Here is a 14,817-nt window from a genome sequence, read left to right on the forward strand (position 1 = left end):
AAAGTGTCCTTTTCCAACATAGACAAACAGAACATCAATCTAGCTCTCATATTCTCATCACTTAAACCTGGTTTGATAGCATTAGTATGGCGTCAAAGGATACCTTCTTTGACACGTTTATGTAATGTCGAAGTAGCAATGCCCAAACCCATTGAAAGCGACCGTAGTGACGTTCTCTTGCGAAACGGAATTTCCATAACTTGATTTAAATCAAGTGGAATTTTCTTACGACCACAGTGTCCGGTTTTTTTGTGCGATACATTGACTTCTTCATCATTTGAAGTGTCTTTTGCCTGTTTCCATATCCTTTGCACTGTTCGGATAGGTACCAAAAACAAATCAGAAACTTCCCGCGTAGTATCTTTCTCTAGTTCTCCATTTTGACTTCTCTCCAACAAAGCATTATATATTGCCCATCTTTCTGTGTTTGAGATATTCAACATTTTGCCGTTTGGAAGTTCTGTTTGATCATCAATATCTGCATATTAATATAAAAATAGAAAAACTTAGGAAAACAATATCTGCAAGACTGAAACATAAGAACGACACATGTATATTTGTACATAGAAACATACTCGGTACACAACTTTTCATCGATATTGCAAGAAAACTATCAAAACAAGTAGAAATAACTGTGTGGGGTAACTTTTAATCAAATTGCACATACACAGCAAAAACAAACAAAAATAGCAGCCTTTGTTGACTAATCTATGAAAACTTATGTACACAAATCACAAATATAACTAAAAGTAAAATTTTATTTAAGGCACTATTGATCGTAAACTTATTTGAACAGCAAAGTGTTGACCAAACAAAAATTATAACAGAAAAATTACCTGGATCTATTTCGGTAAAACAATCGTTGGAGGCAATTTGATCGATCGCATTAGCTTCATCATCTTCATTATTGAATACTATTATTTCTTCATCAGTAGGAGTTTGATTTAGATCAAACAAAAACTCACTTTCATTACTTGTAAATGGAAGGTTTAGATCAAAATTAGAATTCATGAGATAAATGGTGATTCGTTTGATTGTGTTCTGTCAATATATAATCATGATTTGTTTTAAGTTTGGCTCCAATTTTCGTTTTAATTTTTTTGTTTTCGCTCCTTGTTGAAAAATTTAAGAAGGATTTTAACACCAAAATTTTCTTGGCACATATATCTCAAATGAAGAACACAGAAACTTGACTCAAAATTAAACGAGCATTTATAAATTTCCGTATGATAGTTTGTCATTATATTGAATAGCTAAGACAAACAGAAATTGGAATCAGTAAAGTTGACCGAATAATGATAATAATAATGATTTGAAATAAATTAGAAGCACTAAAAAAGTAACAAAAAAGGATAAAAGAGGAAAAGCAATAGTTGCCTTAATTTTTGTGAAAATGTTATAGCGTCATGTATAAACGAACGGAGGGAGTACCTTTCTCCAGCTCCTATATGCAGCTCGTTCAAGTTTCAAAAAAGCAGCAAAACCAGGCATTTATTATCAAAACCCATTTTTTACACACAAAAGCTCCTCACCCTTAGATTTATTGACATCCAATGGCTCTCAATGGTCCCTCTTTCCTATACACCCCGAGAAAACCAATTTATATTACGTTTGGTCCCCGTAAACCAGTCAGAATTAAAAATTAATACTCCCCCCGTTCGTTTATACATGACGCTATAGCCTTTTCACACAAATTAAGGCAACTATTGCTTTTCCTCTTTTATCCTTTTTCGTTACTTTTTTAGTGCTTCTAATTTATTTCAGATCATTATTATTATCATTATTCTGTCAACTTTACTGATCCCAATTTCTGTTTGTCTTAGCTCTTCAATATAATGACAAACTATCATACGAAAATTTATAAATGCTCGTTTAATTTTGAGTCAAGTTTCTGTGTTCTTCATTTGAGATATACGTGCAAAGAAAATTTTAGTGTTAAAATCCTTCTTATATTTTTCAACAAGGAGCGAAAACAAAAAATTTAAAACGAAAATTGGAGCCAAACTTAAAACAAATCATGATTATATATTGACATAACACAATCAAACGAATCACCATTTATCTCATGAATTCTAATTTTGATCTAAACCTTCCATTTACAAGTAATGAAAGTGAGTTTTTGTTTGATCTAAATCAAACTCCTACTGATGAAGAAATAATAGTATTCAATAATGAAGATGATGAAGCTAATGCGATCGATCAAATTGCCTCCAACGATTGTTTTACCGAAATAGATCCAGGTAATTTTTCTGTTATAATTTTTGTTTGGTCAACACTTTGCTGTTCAAATAAGTTTACGATCAATAGTGCCTTAAATAAAATTTTACTTTTAGTTATATTTGTGATTTGTGTACACAAGTTTTCATAGATTAGTCAACAAAGGCTGCTATTTTTGTTTGTTTATGCTGTGTATGTGCAATTTGATTAAAAGTTACCCCACACAGTTATTTCTACTTGTTTTGATAGTTTTCTTGCAATATCGATGAAAAGTTGTGTACCGAGTATGTTTCTATGTACAAATATACATGTGCCGTTCTTATGTTTCAGTCTTGCAGATATTGTTTTCCTAAGTTTTTCTATTTTTATATTAATATGCAGATATTGATGATCAAACAGAACTCCCAAACGGCAAAAGGTTGAATATCTCAAACACAGAAAGATGGGCAATATATAATGCTTTGTTGGAGAGAAGTCAAAATGGAGAACTAGAGAAAGATACTACGCGGGAAGTTTCTGATTTGTTTTTGGTACCTATCCGAACAGTGCAAAGGATATGGAAACAGGCAAAAGACACTTCAAATGATGAAGAAGTCAATGTATCGCACAAAAAAACCGGACACTGTGGTCGTAAGAAAATTCCACTTGATTTAAATCAAGTTATGGAAATTCCGTTTCGCAAGAGAACGTCACTACGGTCGCTTTCAATGGGTTTGGGCATTGCTACTTCGACATTACATAAACGTGTCAAAGAAGGTATCCTTTGACGCCATACTAATGCTATCAAACCAGGTTTAAGTGATGAGAATATGAGAGCTAGATTGATGTTCTGTTTGTCTATGTTGGAAAAGGACTCTTTGGCTCATGAACCAAAATTCGTTGATATGTACAATATTGTACATATTGACGAAAAATGGTTTTACATGACAAAGAAAACAGAGAAGTATTATGTGGTTCCCGAAGAAGAGGTGCCTCATCGTACATGTCAAAGTAAGAACCACATTACGAAAGTTATGTTTTTAGCGGTGATGGCTCGACCAAGATTTGACGATGAAGGAAATGAGACATTTTCTGGAAAAATAGGAATATTTCCTTTTGTCACCCTCCAACCAGCTCAAAGGCGAAGTAAAAAACCGAGAAGCCGGAACTTTAGAGCTAAAAGCATTAACCTCCATCAAAAGAGAAGATATAAAAGCGTATTTGATTGAAAAGGTTATTCCGATAATTCATGAAAGATGGCCAATTGAAGATCGGGAGAAGACTATTTTCATTCAACAAGACAATGCTAGGACGCATGTTGGATGCGATGATAAAGAGTTTCAAGAAGCTGCGTCTAAAAACGGTTTTAATATACGTTTAATGTGCCAGCCACCAAATTCACCTGATCTAAATATTTTAGATCTGGGTTTTTTTAGTGCGATCCAATCACTACAACACCAAGCATGTCCGAATACCGTAGATGCTTGTTCATGCCGTGGAAGATTCATTTGATGAATACCCTACAGAAAGGGTAAATTATATTTTTTTTGACCCTTCAAACTTGCATGAAAGAGATCATGAAAGTTAGAGGGGAAAACAAATATAAAATCCCACATATGAAAAAAGCTACGTTCGATAGAGAAGGTCGTCTTCCTCTTCAAATAAGTTGTGATGTTTCACTAGTCCAAAGTGTAATAGATACACTAGCTTCATCTTCATGATTTTGTTAAATTGTTGAACTATCGTTGGAGTTTTTTTATTTATTCAGATTTCTTGTGGTTTTATTATATATATTAATGTTTTTTAATTGAATAATTTTTTTGTTATTTTTTATTTTACATAAAATTGTTTTGTGAATAAAAATTGAATAAAATACCTTAACAACGACTAGACAAAAAACCTTTGTCAAACATAATTTGTCACTTCATTATAAACAAAAAGACATTTATCAAAATTAACAAATATGGATAGATCTTAAATTTAACATATCGAGTTCTTAAAATAATTTTCCATTAGTAAAGTTTTATTAAAAAAAATAGAACAAATGAATAAAAAAAATGTAGACTTGCGAAATTATATTTCACATATTTATTCTTACTAAATAACTTCCAATAATACAATAGAATAAGATTTGGATTTAAAAAGAATGTGGGAGATAAATCTTCAACATTTCAAGTATGATTTCTTCAGTTGCTATGTCAGGGTGAAGTTCCCCTTCATCATAGAAGAACAACTCATTCAAATCGAAGTCGTGATTGAAACGGAAAAAAATCTTGTAAACTGGTAGATCATCTTTATCTTTGGTCTCCTCTTTCTCGTTGATCTCTCCATTCTTCATTTTTGTGTATAAGCTTAGTAGAGAATAAAAATAGCATATGGATTAAATAGTGGAGCGATGAAGTTTTATAATTAATTTTTTGTATTGACTCTATTGACTGAAAATGTTAACTTCTTGTAAAAAGTGTAGAGTACGAGTTAATTCCACCGAGTTAATTCCACTGAAACTTGAACTGAAAAATATGTGGAATGTATAAGGGGTAAATAAAGTCTTTTATCATTATGTTATTCATAGTTTTCAGAAAACGTCAAGTATTTTGATACTCCAGAAAAGATCTAAAACGTCATGTATAAATGAACGGAGGAAGTAAAACTCTAACGATGTTCATGTTTCTGTTCAGCGAGCAAGGGACAGAATGGTCCAAATGTGATGAGTGATGAGAGAAAGCATCCATCCAATAACATGTGCCTTGACATGTCAAAAAAGTGCAAAATATGTTCCATTATGAAACGGACTCTTTATTTGCACGCCACACCAAGCGTCAGCGTGACAAAAGCAAATAAAAGTTATTCAACGAGATGTAGTGGACATTAAAACGGGCTTTATAGGGGTCTAAAGATAAACTGGGCTGATAATAAAGTAAGCCCACAAGCACTAGATTACGCCCTTTTCATCATATTTCTTCGTAGCCACTGAAAAAAAAGGTAAAGAGTATCGCCGCTGCACTGTCTAAAAGGGTTGTTTCGTAGGAAGAAGAAGAAGGTATAATGCCAGGCCCCGTCGTTGAAGAAGTGAAGATCGAGGAAGCCATCAAAGAGCAAATGAAGCTCGAGGTTCGTTTCCCTTCCCTTCCTCTCTCTCTCTCTTGTTTCGATTCGTGGTCATATGACGATTGTTTCTTCTGATCTGTGTATTGAGCAGAAGGAAGATGATGTTGTCGTTGAGGATGTCAAAGACGGAGACGAAGACGATGATGTTGATGACGATGACGATGACGATGACAACGTCGATGGTATAATCTATTATCTCGATTTGATTCATTCCGTCGATGTGTTGGTTCTAGTGATGATTAGAAATGGTTTTTATTTATTTATTTATTGAATTTGTTATGTGTATTATCGTTTGTGTTTTATATAGACTCTGTTAATACTATATAAAGTCTTGTGGTTATGTTGTTGTGACTTGTGTTGTACTTATTTTTCAAGGAGCTGGTGACAATGAGAGCTCTAAACAAAGTAGGAGCGAGAAGAAAAGCCGCAAAGCTATGCTGAAACTCGGAATGAAACCTGTCACTGATGTTAGCAGAGTGACTATCAAGAGATCAAAGAATGTAATGACCATTTTTTTTTTGTTTAATTAATCCTATCTTTCTTGAAAACCAATGTTTGATTCTTGCATATCCCCTCTTCAGGTTTTGTTTGTCATCTCGAAGCCGGATGTGTTCAAGAGTCCCAACTCTGAGACCTATGTCATATTCGGCGAGGCCAAGATAGATGATATGAGCTCTCAGCTACAAGCTCAAGCTGCTCAGAGGTTTAAGATGCCGGATGTTGCGTCGATGATCCCCCCTAACGCTGAAGCAGCCGCGGTTGCGCAAGAGGAAGACGAAGATGATGATGATGTTGATGAGACCGGTGTTGAAGCCAAGGATGTTGAGCTCGTGATGACTCAGGCTGGTGTTTCCAAGGCCAAAGCCACTAAGGCTCTTAAAGCCAACGATGGAGATATTGTTTCCGCCATCATGGAACTCACTACATAGGTTGAGTTCTCGCACTTGTCCTCTTTTCATTATTAAACGTCTCATTTCTCGAACATTGTTTGTGTTCCGCCACTTTAAACGCTATTTTTCTCCTCTACTTTAGAGTCACAGTTGCACAAGTACCACATGATGATAACTTGTTTGTCACTGAACTTAATCTCCTGCTTTAAACAATCTCGATGTTTAGTGAGGCTTGCTTGTTTCTTTTGTCGATCATCCCATCTGATACAATGATAAAAACCAACTTTTTCTGTTAGAAAGAAAGAAACCTCTTGTGTATCATTGGTGAGGAGATGGGGATAACAGATTAATGAATGAGTAGTTACCATATCTGTGCTTTTCTGTTCAGCTCATCATTCACTAAGTTTCTCTCTACCAAACATGTGGAGGAGAGCACCTTAGAGGTCTAGGCTCAAAAACTTGAAGAGTGATAGGGGAAAGTCGGATTGTTCTCTAGGCTTAGAGGTCTGCTACTTCTGAAGAAGCCAACCAAGCTCGTTCAAGAAGCACACAATCTCTTCTCTTGATGTGGGACAGCGATCAAGGTCTACGCTTGTTCTTCTGTTATATCTTCGACTTTTGGGGTGAAACTCCTCTTCGAGGCGATGTAACTCTTTGCAGATGGATGCATTGGCAGTTATCGATGGAAAACTAAGTATCTCGTTGAAATCCCCGATAAGGCACCACGGTTCTTTCCTGTTGGTACCAATACGATTGAGTATTTCCCACACAGCATCACGCCCCTCTGTGGTGGGTTCGCCATATATACAAGAGAGGAAAAAAGTGTTTTCTCCAAACTGAACCAAACAGTCTATCATATTTTTATCCGCAAATTTAACATCCATCTTTATGTTTTTCTTACAAAAAAGGGCCAGACCTCCACTGAGGCCTTCTAGGTTAACAGTATATACACGATCATATCCCAACCACACCTGAATATCTACTAGATCATCCCGACAACGTTTAGTTTCCATCAAGAACATAATCTTTGGAAAGTGTTTTCTACGCATCTCTCGGAGACGTTGAATTGTTAGACCTTGAGGTCGCCCCAAGCCCTGGCAATTCCAGCTCATAATGCTCATTGGGCGTTGGATAATCCCTCACTTGGGATCGTCGTAAGGCATTGCGCCTTAGGGGTTGACCTTCCACCCGTTCCTGACTCCACCTTCTTTCTCTTTTTGCTTCCTACCTCCTGCTTACCTTCCCTCCTATCTTCCACATCTTCCTGAGATTGGTCCATCAAAGCCAGTGTTGCTGCCTTTCTGATTCCTTTTGGAGGCCGGCGCCTCACGTACTGTTTCCTGGTGATAGTCCCGGAAGATCTAGGCTCAATAGAACCTATTTGGAAAACCGTAGGACTATCAGAATAGGATCTCTGTACACTGGCTACATTGCTTGCATCTGAGTGGCCAATCTCAAGTATAGGGTCACTTGAGACGAACTGGGGTTTGAAAGCTTTGAAAGCCCCCGCCATGAGCTTTTCTGGCTTATCATTTAGCTCGAAAGAGACCTTCTTCTGGCTTTTGTCTCCATAGTCAAACACCAAGCCTTTTCCTCTGTTGAGGTCACTCGTTACAATGGGGGGAGCTTCAAGGCGAAGCACAGTCCTCTGAGCTCTTGGATCTGATTCAGCTTCTCTAACCGTAGACCTCAATCTGTCCATCTTAAGGGCTCTGTCTTCCCCTGTGTTCGCAACCATGTATCTTCTCATTTCCTCAAGCACTTCTTTTGCAATTTCTGGTCTTCCTGAGAGTGGATCCAGACCCACCTGCGTCTCATCCAAGACGCCAAAGAGAGGGTCGTCCTTGGTTAGGGTCACAGGAGTAGTAGGAACCACCATTTTAGCTTTGTTTCTCCTCGCTTGGGCTTCATCTTGATGTTTCCTCACTTCAATTGGACAGATTGTCTTTCCATGATTGAGGCGCTTGCAAGTGAAGCATCTCTTCTGAACCTGTTCATAATAAAAGTGAATGGTGGCCGTCTTTCCTCCCTTACGATTTATGACTAGACATTCTCAGCAGATTAGTGACGTTGAAGAGAACTTGGACCCGGATGTACGGCTGCGTAACCGGCTTCAGGGGGTCAAAAGCCACAACTATCACTTTTCCAATCATATCAACCAGGGTAGTTAGCGCCTCTATTGTGTAGTATTCCTCTGGTATATGACTGATCCTTACCCAAAGAGGAAAATACTGGAGATAATCCTCCGGCGGGTTCTCAACCCAGCGTTCCAGCACCATTGCCCATTCATTAAAGGTTTGTACACCTTTTTCCAGTACGTCCAGAAGGTCATGTTCAGTGTTGAAGATGAACTGGAACCTTTCTTGGGATAAAGCTATACCCCTAACTTTCCCTTCCTTTTGCCATTTGCGAGGCATAGTAGTTATGAGCCGAGACATACGCTGACACTCCGGGTTCAAGGTTCTCCCCATGAGACTGAGGCGATTTTCCTCGACAGAAGTGAAGCCCGGTCGATCTGGCATAGTGAAGGGCTCTTCTTCTTCTTCTTCCAGAGACAGAGCCATTAAAGCCCTATCCATAGCAATAGACATCTTTTCCGGAAGATAGGTTAAATACCAATAGAAGTTAATTTTTCCAGCTACCCAGACTTGAATGCTTGACGAACAGCTTTCAGAAACACTCAAAAGATCTTGATTTTTGAGCAAAACCACTTGAATTCCGTAAAAGAGGGTATGAAGAGGTAAATAAAAACGTGTTTTAACCACCTCCACTCACCAAAGACGTATTAAAATACTCTTTCTACTGACAGAAAACTTTAACCCACTTGGGGTTCCTTGAGAGCAAATTCTCACTCCTCTCTCTAAAAAGTATTCTGTTAGTTACACTTAAAAGGAATGAAATCGTTAAAATTTTATATTATGGGGAACGGGAATATAAGCTTTGACTAGTAGTAACAAAATGAATTTTTTACATTCTAAGACACATTATGACTTATGAATTACACATATAGACACATCCAGCTAGTCAGACACTTTATGGATGTGTATTGTCTTTCATGCCCTTAAACTAGACCAAATATCTTATCTAACCGAGAATCTTATAATTAAAAGACTATTTTTTATTTTTTGAAAAGTCACAAGTCACATATTCTCTCTTCATTCCCGATTTCAAAACTCTGATCCACTTTCAATTTCCCAAATTCCCAACTCTAATTTCGAATCCTCTCATTCTTCCTTCATCGTCCGTCGAAGCACGCCATGAATCCAGATTGTTCGATGCTTGTTTTGTTTCCGTCATTTCCTCTCCTGCTTTCTACCCATCTTTCTCCGCTTCCCGATAATTTTCAGAAAACCCTTTTAATATCTTCAAACGAACCATGACGAAATAAAAGCCAAACAAAAAAGAGAAGAAATCCTAGACTTCTGAGGAACCAACCCCATCGCAAACCGCAGCATGAGGTTTTGTTCTTCCTATATGTTTCTTTTTTCTTTCCGAAAGTATGGTTCTGTATATCGGTTTGATCAATTGTGTCCATGTCATCGCCAGTGATCCGTAGGCTCAGTTTGCAGCTATAGACAATTGCCACCAATTTCCAGAGAATCTCCAAGATCCACGATCGTGTCTTCGTAGGCGTTTCTGGTCTCGCCACCGATGTCCAAACACTGTAATAAAATTCCAGATGTTTTATTTGCTTCATCTCTTTGAATCTATTCCAAAAGGCCATGCCTTTTTGACCTCTTCTATGGAGTCAAAACCTAGTTCTACGAGGTTGTTATTGGTAATCTATTCTTTTTGTGTTAACTGGTATATTTTTGTATGTTGGTATTCTTAACTTATGTTGCAGGGATACACATAGTAAAGTTAAGATTTCATAAAAACCCATGTTGGCTCTCTAGCTCTTGATTTGGGGCTTTTATCTATAAAATCTGGGTTTGATCAATTGTGTCTATGTCCACGTTTTATATACATCCATGTCCACTTTTTTACTCTGTCCATCAACACTTAATCGATAAATTTTTTTTTGGGACATTCTAAAATTCAACAACCTGGGTAGATAAAGGTTGTTCAGATGCAAAGTAGACTTGCTGTTTAATGGGTCAAAGTTTGAGACTTCGTCGGAGAATTTTAGGTTTAGGACTAAGAGATTAAAACTTTGGTCTGAACATTTTTTCATCTTTTTTGGGGTTTTGTTTGGAGGTTGTAGCGGTGGAACGACTTTTTCTCGGCTGAAGAGAACAGGGGCGGTGGTTACTAGTGGCTGGAGTTGTCTTGGTGTCTAGACGGACATGGTGCCTTTCATCCAAACCCGAGTGAACTTGGAAGGCTCTGCTCCTTGGAAGACGTGAACTCCTTGGAAGACGTGAACTCCCGAAAACCATTTAAATGCTCCGAAAGGTACAGTTTTTGGATAAATTTTCATGTTTTAGCGACTCACTATGTTTTTCCGTCTACAAAACATTTTTTGGATCAAACTCCTTGTACACAAAACAAACTTCATACATATAAATTGTAGGTTTGGAAAAAGCTAAAAAAATATATGGATTAATAAAACGCTTAAAATGATTGATGTGAACTCGTCCACACAAAAAATATGAAACATTATTTTACAATTTTTTGTTGAAAATGAGTATGTTCTTTCAAAAACCCGTCCACAAAATTTTACCTTTCTCCAGCTCCTATCTACAGCTCGTTCCAGTTTAAAAAAAAGCAGCAAAACCAGACATTTATTATCAAAACCCACTTTTTTACACACAAAAGCTCCTCACCCTTAGATTTATTGACATCCAACGGCTCTCAATGGTCCATTTTTCGTATACACCCCGAGAAAACTAATTTATATTATGTTTGGTCCCCACAAACCAGTCAGAATTAAAAATTAATAAAAATCTAACGATGGTCATGTTTCGGTTCAGCAAGCGAGGGGCAGAATGGTCCAAAATGTCATGAGTCATGAGAGAAAGCATCCCTCCAATAACATGTGCCTTGACATGTAAAAAAAAGTGCAAAATATGTTCCATTATGAAACGGACTCTTTATTTGCACGCCACACTAGGCATGAGTGTTCGGTGGACCGTTCGGTTTCGGTCCGGGTGATTCGGATTTTCAGATTTTCGGTGTTATGTTCAGAAGTACCATTCGGGTTTTACTAATTATTAGATCGGATTCGGTTCGGTTCCTTCCGGGTTCGGTTCGGATCGGATGTAACGAAAGTTGAATTGAGTGAGAATCTTAATTATGGTGTCAGTCCTCTGTTGTTCGTTGATGCCTTCTCCTTCCCTTACAGCGCATACATAGCTGAAAGGTATTTGTATTTTATAGTTCTTTTTTCATGGAAATGGTTGAAAATATATAAATATTTTCAAAAGTGTAGTAAAGAAACGGTGAGTGAGTTTTTCTTAACTTCAGTACCATGTACGTTCTGAGAAGCTTCTCGTAGAGAGGAATATTACTTATTCCCACGGTCGACTGCATCCAATATGCATGATCTGGTGTGGTCATAAATGTTGCTCATATTCAAGTAATTGAGATTTTTTTTTCTCTATATTTTATTGATCCACACAAATTGATATTCTTATGCATTAATCCCGAAATTTAATTAACAACTCGTGATTCTGAACAACATTTATATAAAATTCTTAACGTTTAAAATAGCCAACGATAATTGTATTTTGAATGATATCATATAGAATGACCATGTGTTTAAGCAAAAAAAAACACCTTTTCTTAAATCGACCACTAAGTAAATCATTGAACAAAAGTCTAGGAACGAATACTACTTTTTTGAATTGGTTACTATAAGAAATTAGTTCTATAGTTAAATCTTTTGGGTTTGCTTGGAAACTATCACTATACTTGTATGATTTCGCGAAGAACTGGAATTAAAGGGCTTTTTGCAGAATTGACCTATAACTTAAAGTCAAACACAAAACTAACCTCCTTTTTTTTTGAAAATTGGTTTTGCCCTATTCACCCCACAAGTTCATATAATTTACGAAAATACCATCAATTTTTTTTTTCTTTTTTTTTCGAAAATGACATTTTTACTCTCTCACCCTCATCATCTTCAAGTAATTACAAGATTGCCATTGTCATCAATACCACAACCACCATGAACAACCAATTTGAAGCTCTTAATGCTCCCAAAATCGATTTACCCTTCTTCTTTTTCCATTCTTGTGAACTAAACACAACATATCTCTCACTTTCTCTCCACAATGAGCTAAAAAAACCCAAGATTTTGATTCTAAATTTTTTATGGTTCTAGAGTCATAGAAGCTAACGATTCTGGGTGGGTTACTTTCGTTTGTGATTATGTGTGCTTGGAGAAGCCTTATGTATGCTAAGGAACTTATCTCACCAATTTAAGGTATGACATCGAGTTTTTTTCCAGATCTATTCGTCAGACGACTTACTTGGGAAGTCGTCTGGCTGTAGACAACATACCTGGAAGTCGTCTGGTCAACGCAGAGGTTATTTTTGCAATTGACTTTAAAATCTGTAACCTGAGACGACTGAAAGTTAAGTCGTCTGTTTTTGTTTGGTTTCAAAAAAATTTCCAAAGAACCTAGACGACTTACATTTCAGTCGTCATAGGTTAGTTTTGCATTTGACTGAATAATTTCAGAAGTTTGACTTCCCCAGACGACTTACATTTCAGTCGTCTGGCAAAAATTAAAATAATAATATTTTTTAAAAAGTAGACGACTTACAGTTAAGTCGTCATAGGTTAGTTTTGCAATTGAAAAAAAAAACTTCAAAATTTAATTATACACAGACGACTTATACTTCAGTCGTCCACGAGACGACTTACTTGTAAGTCGTCCAGGATTTTTTTCTGAGATTCTGGTCAAACCTCGTAAATCCTGGACGACTTACATTTCAGTCGTCTCGTGGACGACTGAATTATAAGTCGTCTGTATATAATTAAATCTTGAAGTTTTTTTTTCAATTACAAAACTAACCTATGACGACTTAATTGTAAGTCGTCTACTTTTAAAAAAATATTATTATTTTAATTTTCACTAGACGACTGAAATGTAAGTCGTCCAGAAAAGTCAAACTTCTGAAATTATCCAGTCAAATGCAAAACTAACCTATGACGACTGAAATGTAAGTCCTCTAGCTTTTTTGGAGTTTTTTTTTTAGCCAAACAATAGTAGACGACTTATTTTTCAGTCGTCTGAAATAACAGATTTCAAAGTCAATTGCAAAAATAACTTCTGTGTTGACCAGACGACGTATAGTTTAGTCGTCTGGACAACTTAGATTGAAGTCGTCCGCGTCTTCTCCGCTAGTTTTTAAGTCTTCTACGTTAGTTTTTGAATAACTTGTATTTTTAAGAGTGATAAGTAACTTCAAGATATGTAAAACTCATATTTACAAAATATGTTCTCTCCCTTAGTTTTACTAAATTTGACTAAGTTTTTCAACGCAACCTTATAATAAAATATGATATGCTTTGACTAGTTACTATTGTTTGTTTCCATCTCTTAAGTATTATTGTTATAGACAATAATGATGACTATTGTTATGAGTTGGAAGAAGGGTTAAAATACTTCTTAAAATGTTGTATCAATATAAAGCTACTAACATTCTTGTTTATTAAGATGAGAAAAAGGTCATTGGAGTTTATTATTGCATATGAGAGATCCAAAGATAAGAAAAAGGCTACTGAAGTCTATTATTTCATTGATTTGTAAATGTGTAAACACATTGTTAGCACATTTAATACATCTTGGAAAACATTATTACTGATTTTACAAAAAAATCACAACTAAAAGAGTAGACATGCAATTCACAAAACAGACCACAAACAAAACTATTATAGATCATTCCTCTTCAAAGACAAGCTTGGATTCCACTTGAGTAGACAAGACCACACGACTTTTAAGAAGTCCAGACGACTTCTAAGAAGTCCAGACGACTTCCAAGAAGTTTAGACGACTTTGTCAGAAGACTTTTAGGAAGTTCAGACGACTTCCAGACGACTTTACAGGAAGTCCAGACGACTTTACAGGAAGTCCAGACGACTTTACAGGAAGTCCAGACGACTTTACAGGAAGTCCAGACGACTTTACAGGAAGTCCAGACGACTTTGTCAGAAGACTTCCAAGAAGTCCAGACGACTTCCAGACGACTTCCAGACGACTAACAGGTAAGTCGTCCCAGAAGTCTTTCAGATCTGAAAAACCTGCATATTAAATCCAGATCTGAAAAACCTGCATATCCAAAAACGTTCAAATGGCTTAAAACAGAAAAAATGAGTGAAATATTAGATAAATCTACCTTTACAGAACACACAAAAATACATATCTAAAAATAATAGATCTACCTTTAAATTAGTGGAAGATGAGTACCATCTAATTAAAAACCTGCAAAAAAGATAGATTAGTAAGAAAGACATGAGACAAAACTGGAAAATTCATATAAAGTTTGGTGTTTTCAAGTCAAAGAGATTAGAGTGGGTTTGGAGAGTTTTAGTTTGGAAAAAAAGTAAGAACTTTATACAACAAGAAGTTCTCAAATGAAGAAAAATCAAACATAAGAACTTACCAAAACGCTCAGATCTATTATGAAAGGGAGACTTCGTCAGAAGACTTCCATGAAGTTCAGACGTCTTCCT

General features: G+C 36.3%; 3 protein-coding genes across 3 annotated transcripts; 1 reads left to right on the forward strand and 2 right to left on the reverse strand.

Moving 5' to 3' along the window:
- The first annotated feature begins 5,082 nt into the window (after positions 1-5,082).
- On the forward strand, positions 5,083-6,330 carry LOC106399081 (nascent polypeptide-associated complex subunit alpha-like protein 4). Its single transcript, XM_013839559.3, has 4 exons — positions 5,083-5,307; positions 5,396-5,486; positions 5,680-5,804; positions 5,886-6,330. Exons 1-4 carry the CDS (start codon positions 5,242-5,244, stop codon positions 6,231-6,233), a joined length of 630 nt encoding a protein of 209 aa, XP_013695013.1. The 5' UTR covers positions 5,083-5,241; the 3' UTR covers positions 6,234-6,330.
- A 981-nt stretch (positions 6,331-7,311) lies between these two features.
- LOC106412888 lies at positions 7,312-8,073 on the reverse strand. Its single transcript, XM_013853767.1, has one exon. It carries the CDS (start codon positions 8,071-8,073, stop codon positions 7,312-7,314), a length of 762 nt encoding a protein of 253 aa, XP_013709221.1.
- A 151-nt stretch (positions 8,074-8,224) lies between these two features.
- On the reverse strand, positions 8,225-8,785 carry LOC106412899. Its single transcript, XM_013853775.1, has one exon. The coding sequence runs from the start codon at positions 8,783-8,785 to the stop codon at positions 8,225-8,227; it is 561 nt and encodes a 186-aa protein (XP_013709229.1).
- Positions 8,786-14,817: the final 6,032 nt, after the last annotated feature.

The sequence above is a fragment of the Brassica napus genome, chromosome C7, assembly GCF_020379485.1.
Source record: "Brassica napus cultivar Da-Ae chromosome C7, Da-Ae, whole genome shotgun sequence".
Lineage (NCBI taxonomy): Eukaryota > Viridiplantae > Streptophyta > Magnoliopsida > Brassicales > Brassicaceae > Brassica > Brassica napus.